The sequence below is a fragment of the Berkeleyomyces rouxiae genome (genome assembly GCF_048999995.1).
Source record: "Berkeleyomyces rouxiae strain 22BRR77 chromosome Unknown BrBRR77_ptg000003l, whole genome shotgun sequence".
Taxonomy (NCBI): Eukaryota; Fungi; Ascomycota; class Sordariomycetes; order Microascales; family Ceratocystidaceae; genus Berkeleyomyces; species Berkeleyomyces rouxiae.
Window position 1 is genome coordinate 1,552,141 of NW_027396493.1, and position 20,274 is coordinate 1,572,414.

A 20,274-nucleotide genomic window follows, 5' to 3' on the forward strand; every position below is an offset into this window, starting at 1 on the left:
TGTCGCACAAGTCCACAACGCGCTTTACGCGCATCTCGGGACACTTCTTCCAACTAACGTCATTCGCACAGAGACAACCAGCAGCACATTTCACCGCCGTCGTCGAGCCGCCCGGACCAACGCCGCCAATGTCAAGCAAGCCGATCACCCTCCAAAAGTATCCCCATTGTGTCCTGCTCGCTTGCGTTCTCTTTTAGACCGGCTGTAACCTGGCCCCGGATTCCTTTCTGCTCTCCCGTCTTTTGTTTACATGCGCCGTGTCCCTCGCCTAGCCAGATTGCAGCCATCCGGATGAATACCCTACAGCCGCCCACGGTAGACACAAGTCGATGAAATCTATCAGTTTCATCGATCTAACTCAGCTCTCCAGCAAAAGCGAGGGTGGAGACTCTGGTGCTCATGGGACCTCCGTCTCCCGGCCCGATGATGGCCCGTTGCCGTATCCCGCCGTGAACCTCGACACTCCCATCGATGGCGTCTTTAACCACCAGCGCCTATCCGTTCGCCCCGCCCCGCCATCGGCCGGTGACACATGTAGCCAGGACCAAAAGGCTTCGACTACAGACCTTTCAGACCTCTCGTCAATGCTAACATGTCCTAACCAGAATGGCACAAGCGCGACGCTCGGCGACGCAAAGGTCAAGTCTGAGGATGAAATTGTTCAGATTCTCAAAGGACTTCAGAAAGAACTTCCTGAACTCCATACAAACTCTGTATACTCGGCTCTTTGTCTCCAGCAGCCCACGGCGGAAACTCCCAAGACAGGAAAAGACTTGTTCGGCAAATTCTTTGACTCTCCAAGAAGGGGAAAGAATATACGACATAGTCACATCCACACGCGGTCCACGGTAACATATGCTCCCATCTCACGTGTTGCCATGTGTTCGTAACTGACGTTATAAAGTTCAATGCCCGAAAAAGACAAATAGAGATGATGAAAACAGTAATGGTAAAGTCAAGAGCGCAAGCAGTACCACCATACCGATCTCATATCATCGAGGTTCCTCGAAACATTCTCGCTCCATATGCACCACTCACATATGTGCCCCATGTGCGAGATATCGATAACCCGATAGATCAGGCAAAATGGGACGAGTTTGTTCTTGATCTCCGACAACAGGCCCGTGACTCTGGTTTTAGCAAATACTTTGAAGGCGAGAGAATGGACCGGATAAACAGACAAGAGGCCGCTGTTATAATCCGCTCTGTTCTGGAGCTTTGGCTAGAAGACCTTAAGCTGCCCTACATCAACAAGTATACACTACGTGTCTGGCACTTGTGTAAAACAGACACGACGGCCTACGAAAACTGGCAGAGTGTTTTAGGCCCTCCCGGCATCCGGATTCACCTTGAAGTCTTCGCCAGTGCGTTCAGTAAAGTCTTCGATGTGGCGTCAAGATTTAAAGCGCCAGTAAACCTGCATGATATCCTTGAGCTCGACGCCTTAGATCCTGGGCTATATATCAATTCGCCCGAGCCACATTCGGAGACGGACATTGACAAATGCCTTGAAACACATCAAATACTGCTGTGTTTACAATGTTTCAGCCATTCCTGCGAACATGCAAACTTTGACAGCTCCTTCCACCTAGTCCAGGACTCTTTGAGCTATTCCGGGGGTAGCTTTTCTGACCTACAGAAGAATGCCATTGCCAACCGACCATATATGGAACTAGATCGTGGGACAATAGATTGCGCGCCGTGCCAAAACAACTGCTTCATGTATGAGAAGCAAACCGGTTCTCCTCCGGCGGTATCATCTGCCAGTCAGATGCGTCGAGATTACCAACCATGGACACGGCGAGAATTCGATGCCTTTTATGCCATTGTGGGTACTATACCAAAAACTTTGGAGCGGCGCCCGGCATCGTGCATTGCTTCGGTGTATTTGCAGAGATCATGCAGTTTGCTTCATTACTTTGGCATGCGACAGGGCATTTTCCCCAACAAACCAAGCACACTCACTCTTCGGCCGAAAATTGCACCGATTCTTCCTTGGTATGACCGCTTCAGAAAGACCCTTATGGGTGACTGGGAACGCCAAACTGTTGCTCACTTACCCGACAAAATTACAGTGGGCTCGGGGTGTTTTCACGACGGGCCATGTTCAATATTGAATTGTTCGTGCGTTCAAGAAGAAAAGTTTTGCCAGCCAAGCTGTGGCTGCACTGTTGAAAACTGTTCTTACTACTTCACAGGGTGCGCTTGTCACTCAACAGGACGAGCCTGCATAGACAAACAAAAAGATCGGCCGTGTATCTGCTTGATGCTTCGCCGCGAATGCGATCCTGCCCTCTGTGGCTTCTGTGGTGTTAAGGAGCTAACGGCGCCGGAAAACAGGCCAGCAATGCTTGAACAAACAAGCCTCAAATCGGGCTGCCAGAACTGCGACTTGCAGCTTGGCCGAGTCAAAAAGCTTGTGTCAGGCCAAAGCCGGATTCCCGGAGTGGGCTATGGCCTCTTTGCCGCAGAAGACATTGCCCAGGGCGATTTTGTGATTGAGTACACGGGCGAGAAAATCGCTGCTGATGAGGGCATTCGACGTGGAGCGCGGCGAGGAGAAGGATTTGGCGACGACAACGAGCATGCTTCTTGTTCCTATCTTTTCACTGTTCTCGAAGGCGAGGGTATCTGGGTGGACGGTGCAGGATTTGGTAACAAGAGCCGCTACATCAACCATTCCAAAGACATGTGCAATCTCGTTCCTCGCATTATCTTTGTGGTCAACGAGCACCGCATCAAATTCATAGCGAAACGCGCCATCAAGACGGGCGAGGAGCTCCTATTTGACTACGGCGACAACTTTCCCAATTTGGTTGATCTTATGGACAGAGACAAGGCCAATCGGCAGCAAAAGTCGTCTCAGGAACAGGTTTTGGATGACCAGCCAAAGTCAAGCCAAGCATACAAGTTTGCGAGTAGTCTGGAGACTGCCGAGTATGCGGACATTTACACACCCTACAAGGGCAAGTCACGTAATACTAAACGGAAAAAGTCCAATGTCTCCACCCAGGAGGAGAACATATTCAGTAAAAAGGTCTCGTTGGGTTTCGACCGGGCCACCGCAACGGAAAATCTGATGGATGCGGCCGACAATGGCAATGCCTCTGACGTTTCGGAACACTCGGTCGTGTCGCCTGAACAGCCAATGTCTAAACAAGGCATTCCGGGGGTTAAGGAGAGGACTGGTCGCCAATCGAAACTACATGGTATTAATGATGAGATACAGGATTCTGAGTATGAGGACTCTGAGCATGAGGTATCGGAAAGCTCGTCAGGAAACTTGTCAGAGTTGTTGAGAATGTCTGATGAATCAATATAAAACGTTAAGCTATGAAATGTATGCACTTGTATCTGAAGGCAGGGTTCTTCTGTCACAAAGCCAGCCAGCCAACCAAAAAAAAGAAAAAAAAGACATGTCCAGGCTCACCGCTTGCTCGGCACCAGCAGCGAAAAAAGCGGCCGAACTAAGACGGGCAAAACGCACCGCGGACTCGGTTGAAGACAGGACATGTTTCATTGGCCCACCGAAAAGAAGAGAAGAAAAGAAAACCCCCTAATGATTCTAGCACAAATGTGCAAAGTGGCTTGTGCATGCAATGCAAAAAAACGATGCAAAACGGCGAGAACGACGTCTGCGGGAACAACCAATCCAATCCAGCCCTACCCATGTCATCCCTCTTGTCTCACGTGATCGGGTCCCGTCGTAGCCCCACTGTTTTTCCGGCGATGACGTTTTGGCGCAGGCAGCGAGCAACTGCAAAAGCTGAACTGGCGGTTTCTTTTGTGTGCTCTTTCCTTTCCGGCAGATACTAGCTGATACCACGCGTGTAATATTGAGTAAACGACCATTTGCATGCATGTACCTCTACTTCTGCCGGGCTTGTAATATGACGATGAGACCCGAGCTCTGGCCGGCCTCTGCTCGCTGTTTTCGGGAGTCAGGGCGGCTTACATTGTTGCTGGATCCCTGTATATACGCTCCTGGTTCTGATTCGGGCAGCAAGCTGTGAAGAATGCGAGGAAAGCTATGCTTGTACCTGTACCTTTGAGTGCAGAGCTTGCGCCGGGCTGCCTCTTGGCTGTACAGGTACAGGCACTTTATGCATTATGTAAGACCGAGCTGGGCCACCAAGATTGGGGGCATTGGTGTGCTGTTTGTACTTCTAGAATGCCCTATTGCGAGCGAGCCCCACGCACTGGAAAGCGCAGCTACCATGACTGGAGCCTGTCCTCGGATGATCCGCTTGTACCTGTACAAGCAACTGCCTTTTTCCCAAGCAGCTGCCCTAGCTCCGCTTTAAAGCTTGCGACGTTTCCGCCTCGACGCCGAAGAAGGCTTTCTCGCTCTCTCCTCTTCATCAGCCGCTCTGCTTGTTGTCTGCGCCATTATCGCCTCATAACTCACCTCCAGGCCTCTAAAGTCCCCGCCGCCGATAGCTGCTGCGTACACAGAACAGCCCGCTTCTCTTCACATCTAGCCCGTTAGCTGCCCTCATTCGCTGGGCCCACCCAGAGCCACCATGACGCTCTACTACTCTCTCGTATGCTAGAATGACACGCCCAGCCAATGCTCCCAGTGCCGTTCTAACAAGCTCTGCAGGTCTTTTTCCTCCTCATGTTCGAGGTTGGAATCTTCTTCCTCCTGATTGTTCCCATGCCCTACAAGATGAAGAAGAAGCTCTTCACGTACGTACTGCCGTCTCTCAGCCCCGCCGTAACCCGCTCGCACACACTAACACCCTGCGCTTTTTGCATAGCTTCATCTCCGAGAGCCCTTTGATTTCCAAGGTCCAGTACTGGCTCAAGATCACCTTTGTATTTGTCTTAATTCTGTTCGCCGACAGTGTAATGCGCGTCTACCGTGTCCAGCTTGAGCTCCATATCGCCACCGAAGCCAACACCAAAAACATGTATGGGCTTCCCCTCCCCCGCCCCCACGTGTGACCACCGTACTGACTTACTCTACCTCCAGGGGCGCCGGAATCATGGGCCACGAGCGCACCGAAGTCCAGGCCCGCAAGTTCTACGCCCAGCGCAACATGTACCTCTGCGGCTTCACGCTGCTACTTTCTCTCATCCTCAACCGTACCTACTCCATGATCCTGGAGCTCATCCGCATGGAGGAAAAGGTCCGTACGCTCGAGAGCACCAAGAGCAACTCGGCCGAGACTGCTACTCTGCGTGAGCAACTGGCTGCCAAGACGCGCGATCTCGAGACGCTGAAGAAGCAGAGCAAGCAGCTCCATGATGAGTACGGCTCCTTGAGCGACAAGTACGCTGCTACCCAGAGTGATGGCTCTCTGAAGAAGGATATTTAAGTGGTATATCGCTGGTTGTGCCAGTTTATAACTTCATCTTATTCCTCGAGTATCATGATTGGTCCTTGAAGACCATAGTCCTCGAAATTGGGTTAGTTGATGGTAATATTGATTCGCCGCTAAAATGGGCCGATCTATGATCATATGAAAACAACTTGTTAGCAACTCACAAGAAATAATATAACAACACAATAACGAGGTGTATTTTTAAGACCTGCTTGTCTATTCTGACAGCTGCTCTGAGTGGATGTCATACTAGCTTCTCTCCTATTCTAGGGTTTATTTCTCTTGGATCTACGCAAGGGTTGCGCGGTTGCTGCGGTTTCGTCAGCAGGTTCGGCATACCGCTTGGTTGCTTTCATTCTAGCCTCTGGTCCTGCACTATCCATTAGACCTGCAGGCGCATCCTTTTCCTTACTTTGTGGCGTATTCTTTTTTTCAGACGGGGCTTTACGCCCATTCTTTAACGCCGTGGTCTTCTTCGCCAGCGCTTTAGTGGTAGACGACTCTGCATTTTCTTTCATTAGCACGTACGCAACTCTCTCTATATCCAGGGCTCCAACGTCGAGTCGCTGCATGAGGGCTACTGCCTCCTGAGCGAGTTCATCGTATTCCTGTGCCTTGTACTGGATGCTTTCCTTCCTTCCGTTACAGCACAGCCAGTGGTATGCCTCGTCCGAGAAGAAGGGCACTTTGTCCACGTCATGCACAGAGAGGAGGAGCGACGCAGTCGCAGGCCCGATGCCCTTGAGCCGTTTCAGGATCTCCAGCGCCGGAGCTGCTCCAGACTCAGTGTATGTGTCGATAGCTTGACGGATCGTGTTTGCCACCAGATCTGCCGGGTTGTTCGAAACAAGACTCATCAAGGTTGGCCTGAACTTTCCGTGGCGTCTGGTACCACATGTCAGCGAGGTCGGCGATACGGAATTGAACCACCCGAGATACAGCAACATACAGTTTCCACTCCACTAGCAGCTTGATAGCTTCGCGGTCCATGGCGCTCCTTGTCGCATTACCAAGTCCAAAATTCTTGGGAGCTTCAATGTAGCGGAACAGGTCAAGTTCCTCAAGCGATTTGTGTCCCGGCTTCAAGGCTACAGGATGAAGGGAGGAAAATATTAACGTTAGTGTACATGATCTCTAAAAATGCGGGCACAGGACAAAACTCATCAACGTTGGAAAGGACATGTATGAGTGAATCGTCGAGACGAACCCTTGGACGTCGATATAACGTTCACAAGACGTGGATATCGCGCTAGGACATCGGAGAACTGAGCGCTTGTGATCGTTTTTGGCGTGGGCGGTGGCATGGTTAGGACAATGAAGTATTTAGTCGTATACTTGCGTGGCAAAAAAGGGTACTGTATATTTTCCGCGGACTTGGACATTCTTCTTGTGCCCTTGAAGTTCATCGTGATTGAAGCGCGTTTCTCCACTGGAAAGTCATAGATTACAACCCTAAGAAATGGCTTTCTGGATATGGCTGACAGTGTTAGGGTTTGCAGCTAGCTACCTTCGCGTCTCTAGGCGTGTTGTCTCTTTCCTCAACAACAACTTGTTGCTATTTTAAGCTGGTTTTAGCTAGCTGACGTCATTTATTCTCCACAGAGAACGTCAGCATTCTTATTACGACGAATGAAAGAAGAAGTTGGGAGAATCATTGAACAATCAATACAAGTTATATTTCAAAATCACCACTTCCTAGCTGTTTCAGACTTTTGTGAGGGTTCTTGTGCTGCCTTGAAATGGAAACTAACAACTAATCAACTTGTCCAAAAGTTCTGGATCGTCAATTCTAATGATAAATACTTGAAAAGATCCAGTAGTATAAACCAAAGTGCATCCTCGCACTTGTGAAATCTCCGGTCGAAATGTAACAGGCAGCCAAAATATTGGCCTGTGTTTCCACAGCACCCAGCACTTGTCAGAACTAAACTCAAGGTGATCGGGACAAGCCGAAAGAGTTTGCATATTCATTTCATCAGAGGTAGTTGGAATACTGTGGCTTGTCATTTCATTGTCGATGAGAAAAGGTGACCCTGAAGTGTCTGAAAGCTGCGAAGAAAGTGTACCTATCACACTCTTAACACAAACACCATCGTCGCAGCGCCAGAGCCGCACGGTAGCATCACCTGAACCAGAGGCGACAAGGCGGCCATCGGGGGAAAAGGCAAGTGAAGTTACCCGGTCTTCGTGACCCCTCAGCTCCTGGACACAAACACCATCGTCGCAGCGCCAGAGTCGCACTGTGTGATCATCCGAACCAGAGGCGACAAGGTGGCCATCGGGGGAAAAGGTAAGTGAAGTTACCCAGCGCTCATGGCCCCTCAGCTCCTGGACACAAACACCATTGTCGCAGCGCCAGAGCCGCACGGTAGCATCACCTGAACCAGAGGCGACAAGGCGGCCATCGGGGGAAAAGGCAAGTGAAGTTACCCAGCTCTCATGGCCCCTCAGCTCCTGGACACAAACACCATTGTCGCAGCGCCAGAGCCGCACGGTAGCATCACCTGAACCAGAGGCGACAAGGCGGCCATCGGGGGAAAAGGCAAGTGAAGTTACCCAGCTCTCATGGCCCCTCAGCTCCTGGACACAAACACCATCGTCGCAGCGCCAGAGTCGCACGGTAGCATCACCTGAACCAGAGGCGACAAGGCTGCCATTGGGGGAAACGGCTACCATGTCTACCGAAGACTTATGACCTTCTAGAACCTGTTGACATTGATCCCATTTGTCTCGCGGCCTTGGGTGTAGAGATAACCAATTTTGTATATGGCCTTCACATGCTTGCCGGACTACACTTTTCTTTGGTGTAAATATTAAGACGGAAGAGTAAATCTGAAGCGGTGCTGTATCTATGACGAGCAGATTGGCTCTTATAAACCGAAGAGCGTCTTCCAGAAAGGCTCCTAAATTTGGGCCATCCTGCGCCTGAAATCAGTTAGTTAATTTCTTGATATACTCATCGTCGATAATAGTATCAACTTACAGCAACAATTGATAGTAAAGGCTTGACAGTGCTTAGATTTTCTGAAGCTCTTCCCAGAAGACTCATGACTTCTAGCCAATGAAGAAAGTGGTTGCGTAGAAATTTAAAAGCTTCACTGTTATCATCCAGGAGTACTTTTCCCAGCTCAAGATGTTTGACCCAGTACATACACGCATATTCTAACTCGGGAGGAATGTGGCGTTGTACGACTTGGTGATCAATGTCACTGCGTCTCGCTCCAGGATGGGCAATGTTGCAAATATCGGTCCGTAGGTGCTCTTCCATGACTCGCAAACATCGCGAAGCTATATTTTTGTGCATATCCTTTTCATTGATGTGAAATGGATATCGTTCTTTGGCTGGATCCACGAGGAAGTCGCGGAAGGATAAATGTAATAATCTCACTGGTGCTCCGGCTTCTTTTGGGATGCTTAGAACAGAGTGCAGAGAGTCGAGCTGGTCGTCAATTATAGTTTTAGAAATAGCAAGCAACCTTCCCAGTGCAGCCGTAGAAAGGGGCTTGGAAACCGTGATGATGGCGCCGACGATGGTGCGAAAAGTCTCAATCACCTCCGTTTGTTGCCTGCTAGGCAGGCCATTTGTTAGTCTATCCAAGACTGGCATGTATGTTGCATCTAGCTGGGATACCTGGCTTTCTGTATGATAACGTAGGACATAGCTTAGCTGGGTGTTTGGATTGCCATATCTCCGTTCGCTCAAGAAACGACAAGTCGTAGCTGCGAAGATAAAAAGAGGAACGGCCATATTGATAAGAGTTTGCATGTTTTCCCTGCCTGGCCACATCGGAGATAGCTGTCTGTCGATAGACACCGACTCATTATACTCGTCTTTTATTCTGATAAGCTCACTCTCAAGAAAAACTGCGATGTCATGCTTGATGACATTGGGTGGTATATTGTGAAGAACAAGGTCCTGAACCGTACTCTTGATAGCATTGAACCCAAGGCGGATGGGTAGCTCAGGTCTGCTAGTGATCAGACACTTCACTTTCATGTTTATATTGGCGTCCTTTGCACAAGAGTAGAAGAGACGAGTGATGAGTCGAACATCTTCATCCCGGTCGCACTCATCAAGGGCGTCTATAACAAACACAAGCTGGGCCGATTTGAAAGATTTAGCCCCAGTCTTAGCCAATGGCTCTTTGACAAGCTTTTCGAACTGCTCCCACACGTCCTTCGTAGAAACTATTGGATCAGTCTCAATTGCAGATTTGGTATATTCTGCTATTTCAGGGTGCATTTGCAAAAGTTGAGCTGTGATTGTCGTTACGAATCTTGACAGGCCCCCGCGGTCGGCCTCTCCGCGTTTGAAGAAGAAGCTTGCACCCAGTCGGCCAGAATCCTTAAGCTGCCGGCAAATGATGCGAGATATAGTGGACTTTCCAGTTCCAGCCATGCCATTGAGCCAGAACAAAGTCTTTGACGAAGGGTCTGTAGACCACTTTTGAATATCTTGTAGAAGTTCAGCTCGAGTGTTTGGAAAACAAACCTGGTTGTATCCTTCATGAAAGGAGTCAAATGATGCCCCGACTGCAATGGGAAGTGCATTAAAGATGGTGCTTTGGGTGAAATTAGTGTTGATTCGTTCGGCGTTCTTATCAATTCGTTCAGTTTGCTGGAAAACTCGCTTAACGGTCCGATTAATTCGCTCGGTCTGTTGGCCGACTCGGTCGACGTTCTGACTAACTTTGTGAAGAACTCCACTGTATCCAACGTCAACATAGAGCAAAAAGCATTTTAACAGGCAAACTTACGTCTGATGCACTTGAAGAATCTGAGTGATTACCTCGTTGTATAAACGAAGATCTGAGATAAGTCGATCAACCTCTCCACGTTTAAATGGCCATTTGAGGGCAGAAAGTCGCACTTTTTTCAGAAGTTTCCGCCCAGGATGGGGTTGAAGTTTCCGGTTCAGTTCATCCAAACAGGATTGACCTCGTTGTAGGGTATCGTCAAGCTTTCGGGAGTTTCTAAGGTCCTGAGTAGTTGGATCTGGATTTCGGAGCAGGCGTTGGAGTTCCTCTGTGACACCCTTGAGATTATGGACCGCTGCTTTGAGCCTCTCGATATCAACCGAGGCGTTCTTGACATCTTTGGCGTACTGAAAGCAAAGTAACCCAGCCTTGACTGATAAGTTGATAACTGCAATCAGATTAGCAGCAACACCAACTCCTTCCATCGCAGCGGTTTAGGAGTGTGTGTCTCTCTTTCAATGGAAAAGTGAATGTTCTGTAAAACAAGAAATCAGCTGTGGTGATGTTAAATTGGATAAGTAAAAGGTACACGGAAGATTAAGAAATAGATGCGGAGTTAGCCAGTCCCTCTATATCCGGGCGGAAATTTGGATTGGGGCCAGACATTGCCTAATGTGACTCGACTGCAACTGCAGCATGCATGTAGACGAGACGAGGAGATATTCATTGGGCAGTAACTTACCGACTTGCGCATCCATAGCCTCTGCATCGCTTAGTCATCGTCGTGAATACCCCAGGCACGTAAATACTTTCCGGTTGAAGTGTAAACATGACTAATCGCCGTTACTCGATTCCCTCCAGTTCACTCTCGGTATGTGTCTATTCAGTTACACAAAGGGCTTGGTGTGACCGCGCAAAAGACAATGGGGTTTTGTGCTTTGTAAGGCACAATCAGGGCCCACATGACAGTTGGCCTTTAGCAGACACTTTGATCAACACCTGTCAAACTAAGTGAGGCAACGTCCGTGACGACCACCACGTGCCAGAATTCTCAGCGAACATTTGCGGTGCTGACTTTGACATTCGCATTTTTTTATTTTGCATCGTTGCAGGCTCTTGGCTTTGAGCTTGTTCGACACATTTCTCGTGATTCTGTTTCTTTTTCCCTTTCCACTACACTCTTCATCTCTCTCCTATTCTCCCATTCCTCCATCATCATGGCGCCTCACAAGCGCATGTTCAAGACGGCAACGTCTTCCTCGTCAAGTAGCCGCCAAGCAAAGCTACCCAAGATGTTCAAGAAGGCGCCCGAGTCACTTCAGCCATTTGTTGATGTCCTGGATCCCGAACACGTTTACATCACTCACATTGACGAGCACCCGGTGGACTACAAGCGAAAGATCTTTTTCTTCAGCGTCGGCCTCAACATCCTCATCGTCCTGCTGTTCGCCCTGCGCATGCAAAGTGTTTTGCCCTTCTACTGGGGCTTGATCCGCGCTGCGCTGGACTCTGCGCCGGGCGACATGTTCAATCCGAAGGATGCCGGGTGGGAGAGCATCTTTTGGGAGGGCCTGAAGCGGGCCACCACCATGTCTATCGATCTCGCCCTGTTCATCTTTGTTTGGCCGTGGCCTGTTGAGTTTTGCATGGGATCTAAGCATGGCAACCCCGTCAACTGGCGCTTCTTGACCGGCTTCCGCAAACAGGAGGTGGCTGTGCGCCGTAGCCAAGATTGGGACAAGTCACTGGGCCCCATCTTTGAGAAGCCTGATATCCTCAACAACTTTATGATTGTGGTGCGCGCTGCCATTGCGCCCAGCTGGATTAGCCGCAAGACTGCCTACCTCATGATTAACAGTGAGTGGGGTCTGGACTGGGATCTCATGATGGTTGCGACCGCCATGGTGGACCAAAAGGATGTCGTGGTGGAGGACTTTGACCGCGTTGTCCTCATGCACCACAAGGACTTTGGCTGGCTGGTGGCTGTGTTGGAGAAGGGCCAGGAGGAGACGTCAGTTCTCCATAAACGCCAGGTGCTAGCTTTCAAACAGGCTCTGACTGCTCTGAACAAGGAAAACTTGTTCTACCGCTGGGTCGAGATTGTGCAATACGAAGCGTCGTCTCCGGGTGGCTTCACAGCCGACAAGCAGGAAACGGCTGCTAAGAAGATCCGAGACATGTTTAAGGAGCACGACATTGACTTTGACCAGCTTTGGAAGGACACGACGGCCTCTGTCACCGGGGCTTCTTAGGCTGTGTACCCATGGCGTGGATGGGGAACAGAAGATGGGGGATTTATAGACAACACTAATGACATCACATGTATCTAATTGATACCACATACAGTGATCGAATGTTGTAGTTTGCAGAGGACCAGGGAAAATAGATTTCCATAACAAAGACATCAGGCAGAGACAAAGAAAGACTCCACCACTGAAATCGCGACTACGAAGAAAGAAAATAAAAGCGCTTAGAAAAAAGAATGCAGCCAGAAAAGAAACATGTGGCCAAGAAGAAGACGTAAAGACATGATAAAACTTGATATCATCCTGGCATTTTTCACGTGGCGTCCCAAAGTCACGCCATTCCCGGGCAACCTGTGCCTAAGACGATACAAAGATAGGCAACCGCGAGCACCGGGGTGTATCAGGCTCAAGCCATTGCTTATTTGGACTTCTTGGACTTCTTGGTAGGACCCAGAGCGGCCTCGCGGCGCTGAGCCTCACGGCCCTTTAGCTCTTCCTGGCGCTTAGCCTCCTGAGCTTCGCGCTCTTCTTTTTCGGCCTGTATAAGATGACAAAAATACGTTAGTCATGTGCACCATTGAGGACAGGCGAGGGGCCAATTGGGGTCTAATTATTTTCTTACCTCGCGTTGAGCAGCCTCGGCAGCTCTTCTTTCGCGGACAATGCGCAGACGGGCCATGTCGGCCTTGGCCTCGTCCGTCTTGCCCTCCTCATGCAGCTTCTGGTATCTAAGCTTGGCCTCGGCAGCAGCCGCAGCCTCACGCTCACGGCGGTTCAGGGCCATGTCATCGACGCCCTTGGTAATGCTCTTGACAGAACCGGCGTTGCGCTGGGCGGGAGCGGGAGCGGGGGCAGCCTTTTTAGCGCGGCTAGGGTTGGGGGGCGGCGCCTCGTCCTCGCTGTCCTCGTCAGAGGTGGGCATGTCGCCGACCTGCACAACCTTCTTCTTAGCCAAGGCGGCGGTCTTGCGGGCCTTTTTGTCCTTTTTACGCTCCTCGCGGGAAGCCTCGGCAGCGTTGGCGGCGCCGGTAGAGGCCTCAGATTCTTCGCCAGAGTCGGACGCCTCAGAGCCGGATTCGCTGTTATCTTCGTCTGAGTTTTCGGGAGCATCACCCCACATTGACATTTCAGCGCCGTCGCCGTTCGCGCCGAGATTGCGAGAGAAGCTTTTGCCACCTAGACGAAGCGATTTAGCATAGTTAGCATGCGCGTGACGCAGTTTCGAGCAAGCGGCGTCAAAGAAAGGAACGCACCACCACGAGTAAAGTTTCTGAACTTTCCGCGACCCCGCGAAGACGTAGCAGCACCACCGCCACGAGCCATGATGAATGATGTGAGAAGAAAATGGGAGACGGCGCAGTTGTGCAAAGTGTGCGGAAGCCAAGCAAAAGGGCGGCGTGCGGGTTGGTAGAGCTGAGCCGAGAAAAGCGGAAGAAAAACGAAGCGATTTTTTGGGGCGCTGTCATAAGTCTGGCAGGAGGCGAGAAGGTGGGGGCGCGGTCGGTGGGTGACGTGAAGGCCGGTTTTTATGTTAAGGCAAAAGATACTATGCTTCAGTCTCTGGAGGCTTCTACGCTTCTACTCTGTGCTACAAGCTTACAAACAGCGCCTCTGCCATTTGGAATGCCGGCAAACCCATTACTAGCCTGGTGCAGTCACTGCTTGTTTGCGCCCTAAGCAGCTTTGCTCACAGATCCGCGCCATTTGTGTGAGAGTTGGTCATGATGAGTCGTTGCGCCTTGGTGCAGATCCAGGGCATCTAGGGCAAAATGGCCGTAGAGCCAGTCAGAGCGTTTGGCGCTCATCCTATTGGCTGCAGCACTGAAAGCGAGGGCGGGTAGCATGGATTAGGATTATTTCGGCAGAGCCCTGGCAGAACCCCGGCGGGTGTGTGCTGTCGGCAATTCTTCGGCACTTCCCTGGGGCCAGCAATCTCCCAGTGTATCCACAGTCGACGACCCACTAAAAAAATATCGACGATAAAACGTCGCTGCGGCGCCGCGCTGGTCTTCAAACTTTTCTCTCTTCTTCTTTTCTTTTCTTCTTCATCATAAAACCACACCCTCATATTCACCCTGACGCTTCATCTCAATGTAGTCTCGGGGGGGAAATTGGGGGTAAGAAGAAGTCATGCCATAGTCTTACCCTCTAGTCTAGTTGGCGTTCCCCTCGCTGGGGAGCTGCTGGCTCTGACGCCTAGAGAAATATAAACTGCGGTACATTCTACCACTTGTAAATACATGTTTTGTAGCGGGCAATTGTGTATTGTGAAATCCTACAGCCCAAACGACTTCCACATGTCGTCCATCCGCTGCTTTTTCTTGGGGCGCATCGCGGGTCCAGAGGAACCGACAGGATGCTTCGGCCGCGATGCTAGCGGTGGCACGTCTTTGTTTTCCTGCTTTTGTGCAGCACCAATCGCATCATAGTCTCGCGTGTAGATAAAGCGTGTCATGCTGTTTGGTGGATACAAGTCGTGAGTGCCCACAGCATCAGAGCTAGCCCTGGGGCCGTACTTCACGATCGTGTGTCCGATACACACTGAAGCAAAGGGCTTGGGCGGCAGCGCCAGCTTGGTGTTGCTTGATTCCATGTACACGCTATCTTTGCCGGCCTTGAAGCGAGGGTCCAGCTTTTCGAGATCTCGATCTTTGCTGTTGGCCTGACCCAGCGCCGCATACGTGAGAATTCCCCAGTGAGAAAAGAGGTCCGTCCAGCACCGGTCGTTGAATACCGCTTGGTCGAGGCACGCGTTGTGATCGGGACCGGCCAGCAGAACATCAGCCAAAGCAACCGGCAGAGGCTTCACCTGGTCCCCGTCATCAATTTGCGTAGACGCTTTCCAGGCCCTCCGCCAACTAGTGGACAGCGACCAAGGAAGATTCGGATACTCCTTGGAAAATGATTCGTGTTCCGTATAGCCAACATGCGCGTCTGGACTGTTGCCCGCCAAAGCGACATCTTCCAACATACTGGTGTACGGCAGGCGCACGCCACCTGTCCATCCTGCTTCAATGGCTTCACGCTTTCCGTGGACCGGGGCTGAGTTGCTGAGATTCATGTCAACCAGCACAAGCGAGGGGAACTGGGCCATGGCCACCAGCGCTTTTAGTGTCACTTCGTGTTCACCCCAAAGCCGCAGCACTCGAAGAGCTGGAAACGGGCTGCGCTGTTTGGAAATGCCCCAGAACATGCGGTCGGTCACTCGCGGTAGCACTCTTTCAGACTCCTCCTCCGGGTTTCGAGATACTCCTGCTCGGCAGCCCCATGGGACAATGAATTCGAGGACCGCGAGGTTGGGCATGGACGCCAGCTGCATAAACTCTCCCTCTGTGATCATGGCTCCGCCAGTCAGGACAATGTGTGCGAGAAACTCCAGACTATGTGAGCTCAAATGTATCGGAATCACGTTGAAGGGCCCGTCGGGAGCGCATTGGTGCGCGCTGAACAGCCAGGCTCTCAGCGGTATGTTTTCGCTAGGGAAGTCCTTGAAATAGCGCGACAAGAGCCTGAAGATGTGAAAAGTCACTTTGTTTCTGGTGTGCTCCTTGGTTAGCAAAGCTGGACGACTTGGAGTGCGGTACGCAATCCGGAATCACGAACTCACTTTTTGGTGAGCTCGCATTGGATTTCTTCCACGGTGCTGGCCGGCAGACGTGGACTGCCGGGGAGATTCGGCAGAGAGGCCATGTTCTTTACCAGAACCTCCGTCGACATCGCCACGAGAGACTGGGCGCCCTTGCGGCGGCTGCTCTGGAGCAAAAGAGATCCTTGGTGTGTCCATTCGTGTATCCATCGATGAGTTGAGCTGCGCTGGGGTTTAGGCATGACAACAGAATTACGAGCTGAAGATGAAGGCGTGTACGTGTCTAACCTTGTTAGGGTTATCCGATGTTCAATGGGGAAAGGTGTAGCTAGAACAAGAGAAATACCCTCCCGTGAACTCCAGACCGTCGAAGATGTCGCCTGTAAACAAGGAAGAGAAAATAACCGCGACATCCTGCATAAGTGGATCGCGGGATGCTATATATACAGACATACATCACCATCTTCTGCGATCTAGGGATGGTAACCCTGCCACAGCCACGAAACTTCAAAGAATGATCTTGCTATTAACCAACCATATATACAAGTGAACCGCTATTTTGTATGCCAAAACGAAAACAAACCTCCTCTTTTATCCTGGCGCACTCTATGCCTCAACAACATCGATTTTGCGAATCATCTCGCCGCCGATACGTGCAATCTCCAGCAGGATGGCCTTCTTGTTGAGCTCAACCGTGTGCTCCTCCTCGCCACTCGGAACCACAAAGTTGTAGGGCAGCCCAACTCTGAAGGTCTGCGTAACATCCTTGGCCTTGGTGGTCCAGATTGCGCCAATCACAGCGTCATTCTCGCCGCCAAAGAAAAAGGCCATCGAGTCGCCGTACACGCCCCGCAGCTCGTCGACGAGCACATCGGCAGGGTGGCGCGCCAAAGGCAGTGGAATCGAAGATCCCGGCGCCGACAGCCCGAGGTTCTTGAACTGCACCGCCGCCGCCGCCGGCAGCGCGCTGGGGCCCACGGCACTCGGTCCGCCAATGGTCTTGAGGATGGTGTTGGTTGCGCGCGCCGACAGATGCAGCAGCACGTCGTAGTCCTGCAGCGGCGGCTCAAACATGGCCGCCACCTGTGCGGGCGCAAGGAAGTCCAGGCTGCCGTCCCTGGTGCGCGCCATCTTGCATGCCGCCTTGGCCAGGCGCGTCATGCGTGCAGCCGCCGTCTTGGACGGGCCGTCGCGCGTGTACGCGTGGCCCGAGGCGTCGTGGGGCGTCGCGACAAAGAGCACCAGGCTCTTCATGCCAGGGTCGCGCGAGCGCCAGGCCGCGAGGCTTTCGCGCAGTGCCGTGCGCTCGGCCATACTCATGGCGCCCCCTTCGCTTTCGGTGTCGACCACGAGTGGCTCGTCGCGCCAGTCCCAACGCGCCAGGAATGACATGGTGCGCAGGAAGCCCGTTGATGCTGAGGCCGGCATGTTCCACGGCGCCGGCTCCAGGAAGGCGTGTAGAGTGAATAGCTCGAGCAGTTCTTCGGAAAAGTAGCCAGTGAGCTTTTGGCAGGCAAACCAGTGCTTGACCATGCGGATGGACCCTGAAAGCGCGGGCAGACGTGTGCAGGCCGTGGCAATGGTTTGCGTGTGGAGGGGCAGAGTTTCGTAAAGGAATTTGGACTCGGAAAGAGACACCTCGGCGGCAATGCGGATAGGCGTCTCGAGGGTTTTGTTCTTGACCTGGCGCTCAAGCAGTGTCTCCTCCATCTCTGAAAAGATGCGCAGGCGGAAGGCAGCACCCGTAGAGTAGACGATATCCAGGTAGGCTAGGTTAGCCATGCCTTCCCCGGTATTCTCGCGACCCAGGTATGCCGACACGCCCTCCTTGGCAGCAGTGAGACGCTTGTGGATATCCAGCAGAAACTCAATCTTGGCCTCTTGGATAGCTACTAGATTTTCAGGCCATTTGCTGGATGCCTCAAAGTACAGGAGGGCTTCCATTGGCTTGATGGGCCCGGTGAAGAAGCCGCGGAGCTCAGGGATGTTCAGGGAGGCATAGCGAAGGGCTGGTGCAATGGGGCTGATTCTACGCACGTGGAGAGGCATGCCCTCCAGGGCACGGATATCCTGCTCAAAAAGCGCAAAAGCACGCTTGGCCATGTCGAAAGAGCTCTTGTCCACAGGAGAGAGGCCAAGAATCTGCTCCATGCCTGTCTCCTGCAGCTCGATAGCCTCGGCATCCAGTTTCAAGTGTCTGTTGAGAATAACTGTGGCAATCTCAACCACAAGTTCTGAAGGGATTCGCTTTTCCCACGCCACACACTCAAGAATACTACCGTCCTTGAAGCGCCGGAGTTCGGAGCGAGCGCCCCAGAATGTACGGAACTCGAGCGCCTCATCCTGCTCTTCGGCGGATGGACCAAGGTCCATGATTCTAGAAACGTGAGCTGCATCAAATATCAGCCCAACACTCAGAGTCTGAGCGCTAACCTTGGATGGCCGGCCTGAAACAGCCCACGACTTGCGAGGCAGCCAGTTGATATGCACGAGCTGCGTACGATTTCCATATGCCTTCTCCAGGAGTTTATAGACCTCGGTGCTGCTGCCCCAAGCAACACCCCGTCTGTCGCTAGCAGTCTTCATCCTGTTCATAAACGGTGCTGACGGCGAGACCGTAAGGTTGAAGACTGCGTCGTAAAGCTGCGCGGGGACGTTGGCCTTGACAATAAAAGTCGACTCAAACTGCGGCAGCGCAGGGTTACCAAGCACCTCGTATGTCGTCTTGGCATGCAGCCGCAGCAGACCCGCCGACCACGTGCTCATCTTGAACGCAATGTTGAGCTGGCGCTCGGGGTCATACAGCACCGGGCCGTCCTCAGACGCCTCGTCAACCAGGCCCGCCTTGCCGGCGCCGCCAAACACAAACGCCGTCTTGGCAAAGTCGGCAGCAGACAGAAACTGCATAGCAGCCTTGAACAGCTCGGTGCTGCTCAGCGACGCCGACAAGCCGCCCTTTTTGGCCTTCTTGCCATTGCCGCCCACCTTGAGCAATAGCGCCAGCATCAGCGACCACTCAAACGAGCCGAAGCCGCCGTCGTTGACGCTGCTGCCGAAGCCGCGCTGCTTGAGCCAGATGCGGCCGAGCAGGCAGGCGTCGGAAAACGCAGCGCACTCCTTCTTAGACAAGGTCAATACGCGCAGATACGCGATAAACGTCTCCTCGGCCTTGAGTGTGTTGTTGTAGAACGGGGTGGCCGGCAGGCCGAGCTCCTTCTTCTCCTCGGGGACGCCTTGCTTGTTGCTGCAGTGGGACGGGACCAGCTTGTTCTTGGAAAACAGACCGGCGGGCGCGCACGGTAGTATGCGGATAACATAGTCTTCGAAGCGCGTGCTGCTCTGCTCAGCCCCATCTTCATTGTCGGATATCTCGTCATTCTCATCGTCAGACTCGCCGCTCTTCTTGATCACGCGCATGACCAGGGCAGGCAGAAGCTCGTTCTGATGCAGATACTCAAACTCCACAACCACGTCATCACTCAGTGCACGCTGCACAGCCTGCGCGAGGTGCGCAACAAAGAAGGCGCGGCGGTAGAAGTAACGCATGTTCATGTAGTCCTTGTCCTGGAACATGTCCTTGGGCATCTCAACCACCATATCAATAGACGGCAAGACCTGTCCACGCACCATGGAGCGCATGACGTAGCTGCCAACCACGTTGATCTTGGACGGTTTCGCAAACGAGATGAGATACGGCGAGTCTTCGGCCGGTCTGGGTTCGGGAAACGGGATGACCATCTTGTGCTCCTTTTCGAAGCGCTTTGTCGCGGGGCCAATCTACATCGGGCGAGGGTTTCAGTGTTAGTCGGTAGTTCCAGCGCGGAGGATGGGGGGGGGCTTGTGTGAATTTCGCTTGCGCGCGCACCTTTTCGGCCTCACTGCTGTCGAGGCTCTCAATCGCGTCTTTGGCCTTGAACAGAAGCGCATCAGCGCCGGGGAAGGCCTTTGCATAGTCGAACTTGGCGTTTTTCAGCAGCTCTTCCGTTTCCAGCACAAACGTGCTAGCGGTGGTCAGCCTAGCAGCCATCTTCAGGTCGGCATTGAAGCCGCCGCCCGAATGGGAGGTTTTTAATCGCTTCGGGTTGGATTCCATGGCGTAGCTTTTCTGTGATCTCTGTTGCCTTGGGCTCTGAAGTGTCCACAAACACCAAAAGCAAAAGGAAAAAAGCTGGTAGCAGAATTCAGCAGGATGAGAACAAGGTCGGCTATGCCCGCTTGACGGCGTCCAGAGGTGGGCGAGTTGAGCTAGAATTTTTGTCCAACTTTTTTTATCGATAAAAACCATGCCACTTATCGATAAGCTAGGACTGTCAGAATATTTTCTGTCTAAAGCCCTTGTACTACGTTAAGCGGATCCTGTAACGAACAGTAACTCTGTAACTACTCCATGGAATCGCTAGTTATAAAAACAGCAACAA

At 52.0% G+C, this 20,274-nt stretch overlaps 8 protein-coding genes across 8 annotated transcripts; 3 read left to right on the plus strand and 5 right to left on the minus strand.

Annotated features, from left to right (window-relative positions):
* Positions 1-329: 329 nt before the first annotated feature.
* Positions 330-3,322, plus strand: BROUX77_003607 (uncharacterized protein; the record flags this gene model as incomplete). The annotated part of the gene is made up of 2 exons (XM_073748277.1): positions 330-848; positions 905-3,322. The coding sequence occupies 2 exons, from the start codon at positions 330-332 to the stop codon at positions 3,320-3,322; spliced, it is 2,937 nt and encodes a 978-aa protein (XP_073606032.1).
* Positions 3,323-4,523: 1,201 nt separating this feature from the next.
* On the plus strand, positions 4,524-5,321 carry BROUX77_003608 (uncharacterized protein; the record flags this gene model as incomplete). The annotated part of the gene is made up of 4 exons (XM_073748279.1): positions 4,524-4,544; positions 4,604-4,689; positions 4,761-4,913; positions 4,976-5,321. 4 exons carry the CDS (start codon positions 4,524-4,526, stop codon positions 5,319-5,321), a joined length of 606 nt encoding a protein of 201 aa, XP_073606033.1.
* A 272-nt stretch (positions 5,322-5,593) lies between these two features.
* On the minus strand, positions 5,594-6,631 carry BROUX77_003609 (uncharacterized protein; the record flags this gene model as incomplete). Its single annotated transcript, XM_073748280.1, has 3 exons — positions 5,594-6,212; positions 6,277-6,415; positions 6,535-6,631. The coding sequence occupies 3 exons, from the start codon at positions 6,629-6,631 to the stop codon at positions 5,594-5,596; spliced, it is 855 nt and encodes a 284-aa protein (XP_073606034.1).
* A 453-nt stretch (positions 6,632-7,084) lies between these two features.
* On the minus strand, positions 7,085-10,509 carry BROUX77_003610 (uncharacterized protein; the record flags this gene model as incomplete). The annotated part of the gene is made up of 4 exons (XM_073748281.1): positions 7,085-7,116; positions 7,394-8,246; positions 8,311-10,033; positions 10,085-10,509. The coding sequence occupies 4 exons, from the start codon at positions 10,507-10,509 to the stop codon at positions 7,085-7,087; spliced, it is 3,033 nt and encodes a 1,010-aa protein (XP_073606035.1).
* A 732-nt stretch (positions 10,510-11,241) lies between these two features.
* Positions 11,242-12,276, plus strand: BROUX77_003611 (uncharacterized protein; the record flags this gene model as incomplete). Its single annotated transcript, XM_073748282.1, has 1 exon — positions 11,242-12,276. One exon carries the CDS (start codon positions 11,242-11,244, stop codon positions 12,274-12,276), a length of 1,035 nt encoding a protein of 344 aa, XP_073606036.1.
* Positions 12,277-12,688: 412 nt separating this feature from the next.
* On the minus strand, positions 12,689-13,593 carry BROUX77_003612 (uncharacterized protein; the record flags this gene model as incomplete). The annotated part of the gene is made up of 3 exons (XM_073748283.1): positions 12,689-12,808; positions 12,893-13,446; positions 13,524-13,593. 3 exons carry the CDS (start codon positions 13,591-13,593, stop codon positions 12,689-12,691), a joined length of 744 nt encoding a protein of 247 aa, XP_073606037.1.
* Positions 13,594-14,545: 952 nt separating this feature from the next.
* BROUX77_003613 (uncharacterized protein) lies at positions 14,546-16,098 on the minus strand (the record flags this gene model as incomplete). The annotated part of the gene is made up of 2 exons (XM_073748284.1): positions 14,546-15,806; positions 15,878-16,098. 2 exons carry the CDS (start codon positions 16,096-16,098, stop codon positions 14,546-14,548), a joined length of 1,482 nt encoding a protein of 493 aa, XP_073606038.1.
* A 364-nt stretch (positions 16,099-16,462) lies between these two features.
* Positions 16,463-19,949, minus strand: BROUX77_003614 (uncharacterized protein; the record flags this gene model as incomplete). The annotated part of the gene is made up of 2 exons (XM_073748285.1): positions 16,463-19,633; positions 19,722-19,949. The coding sequence occupies 2 exons, from the start codon at positions 19,947-19,949 to the stop codon at positions 16,463-16,465; spliced, it is 3,399 nt and encodes a 1,132-aa protein (XP_073606039.1).
* Positions 19,950-20,274: the final 325 nt, after the last annotated feature.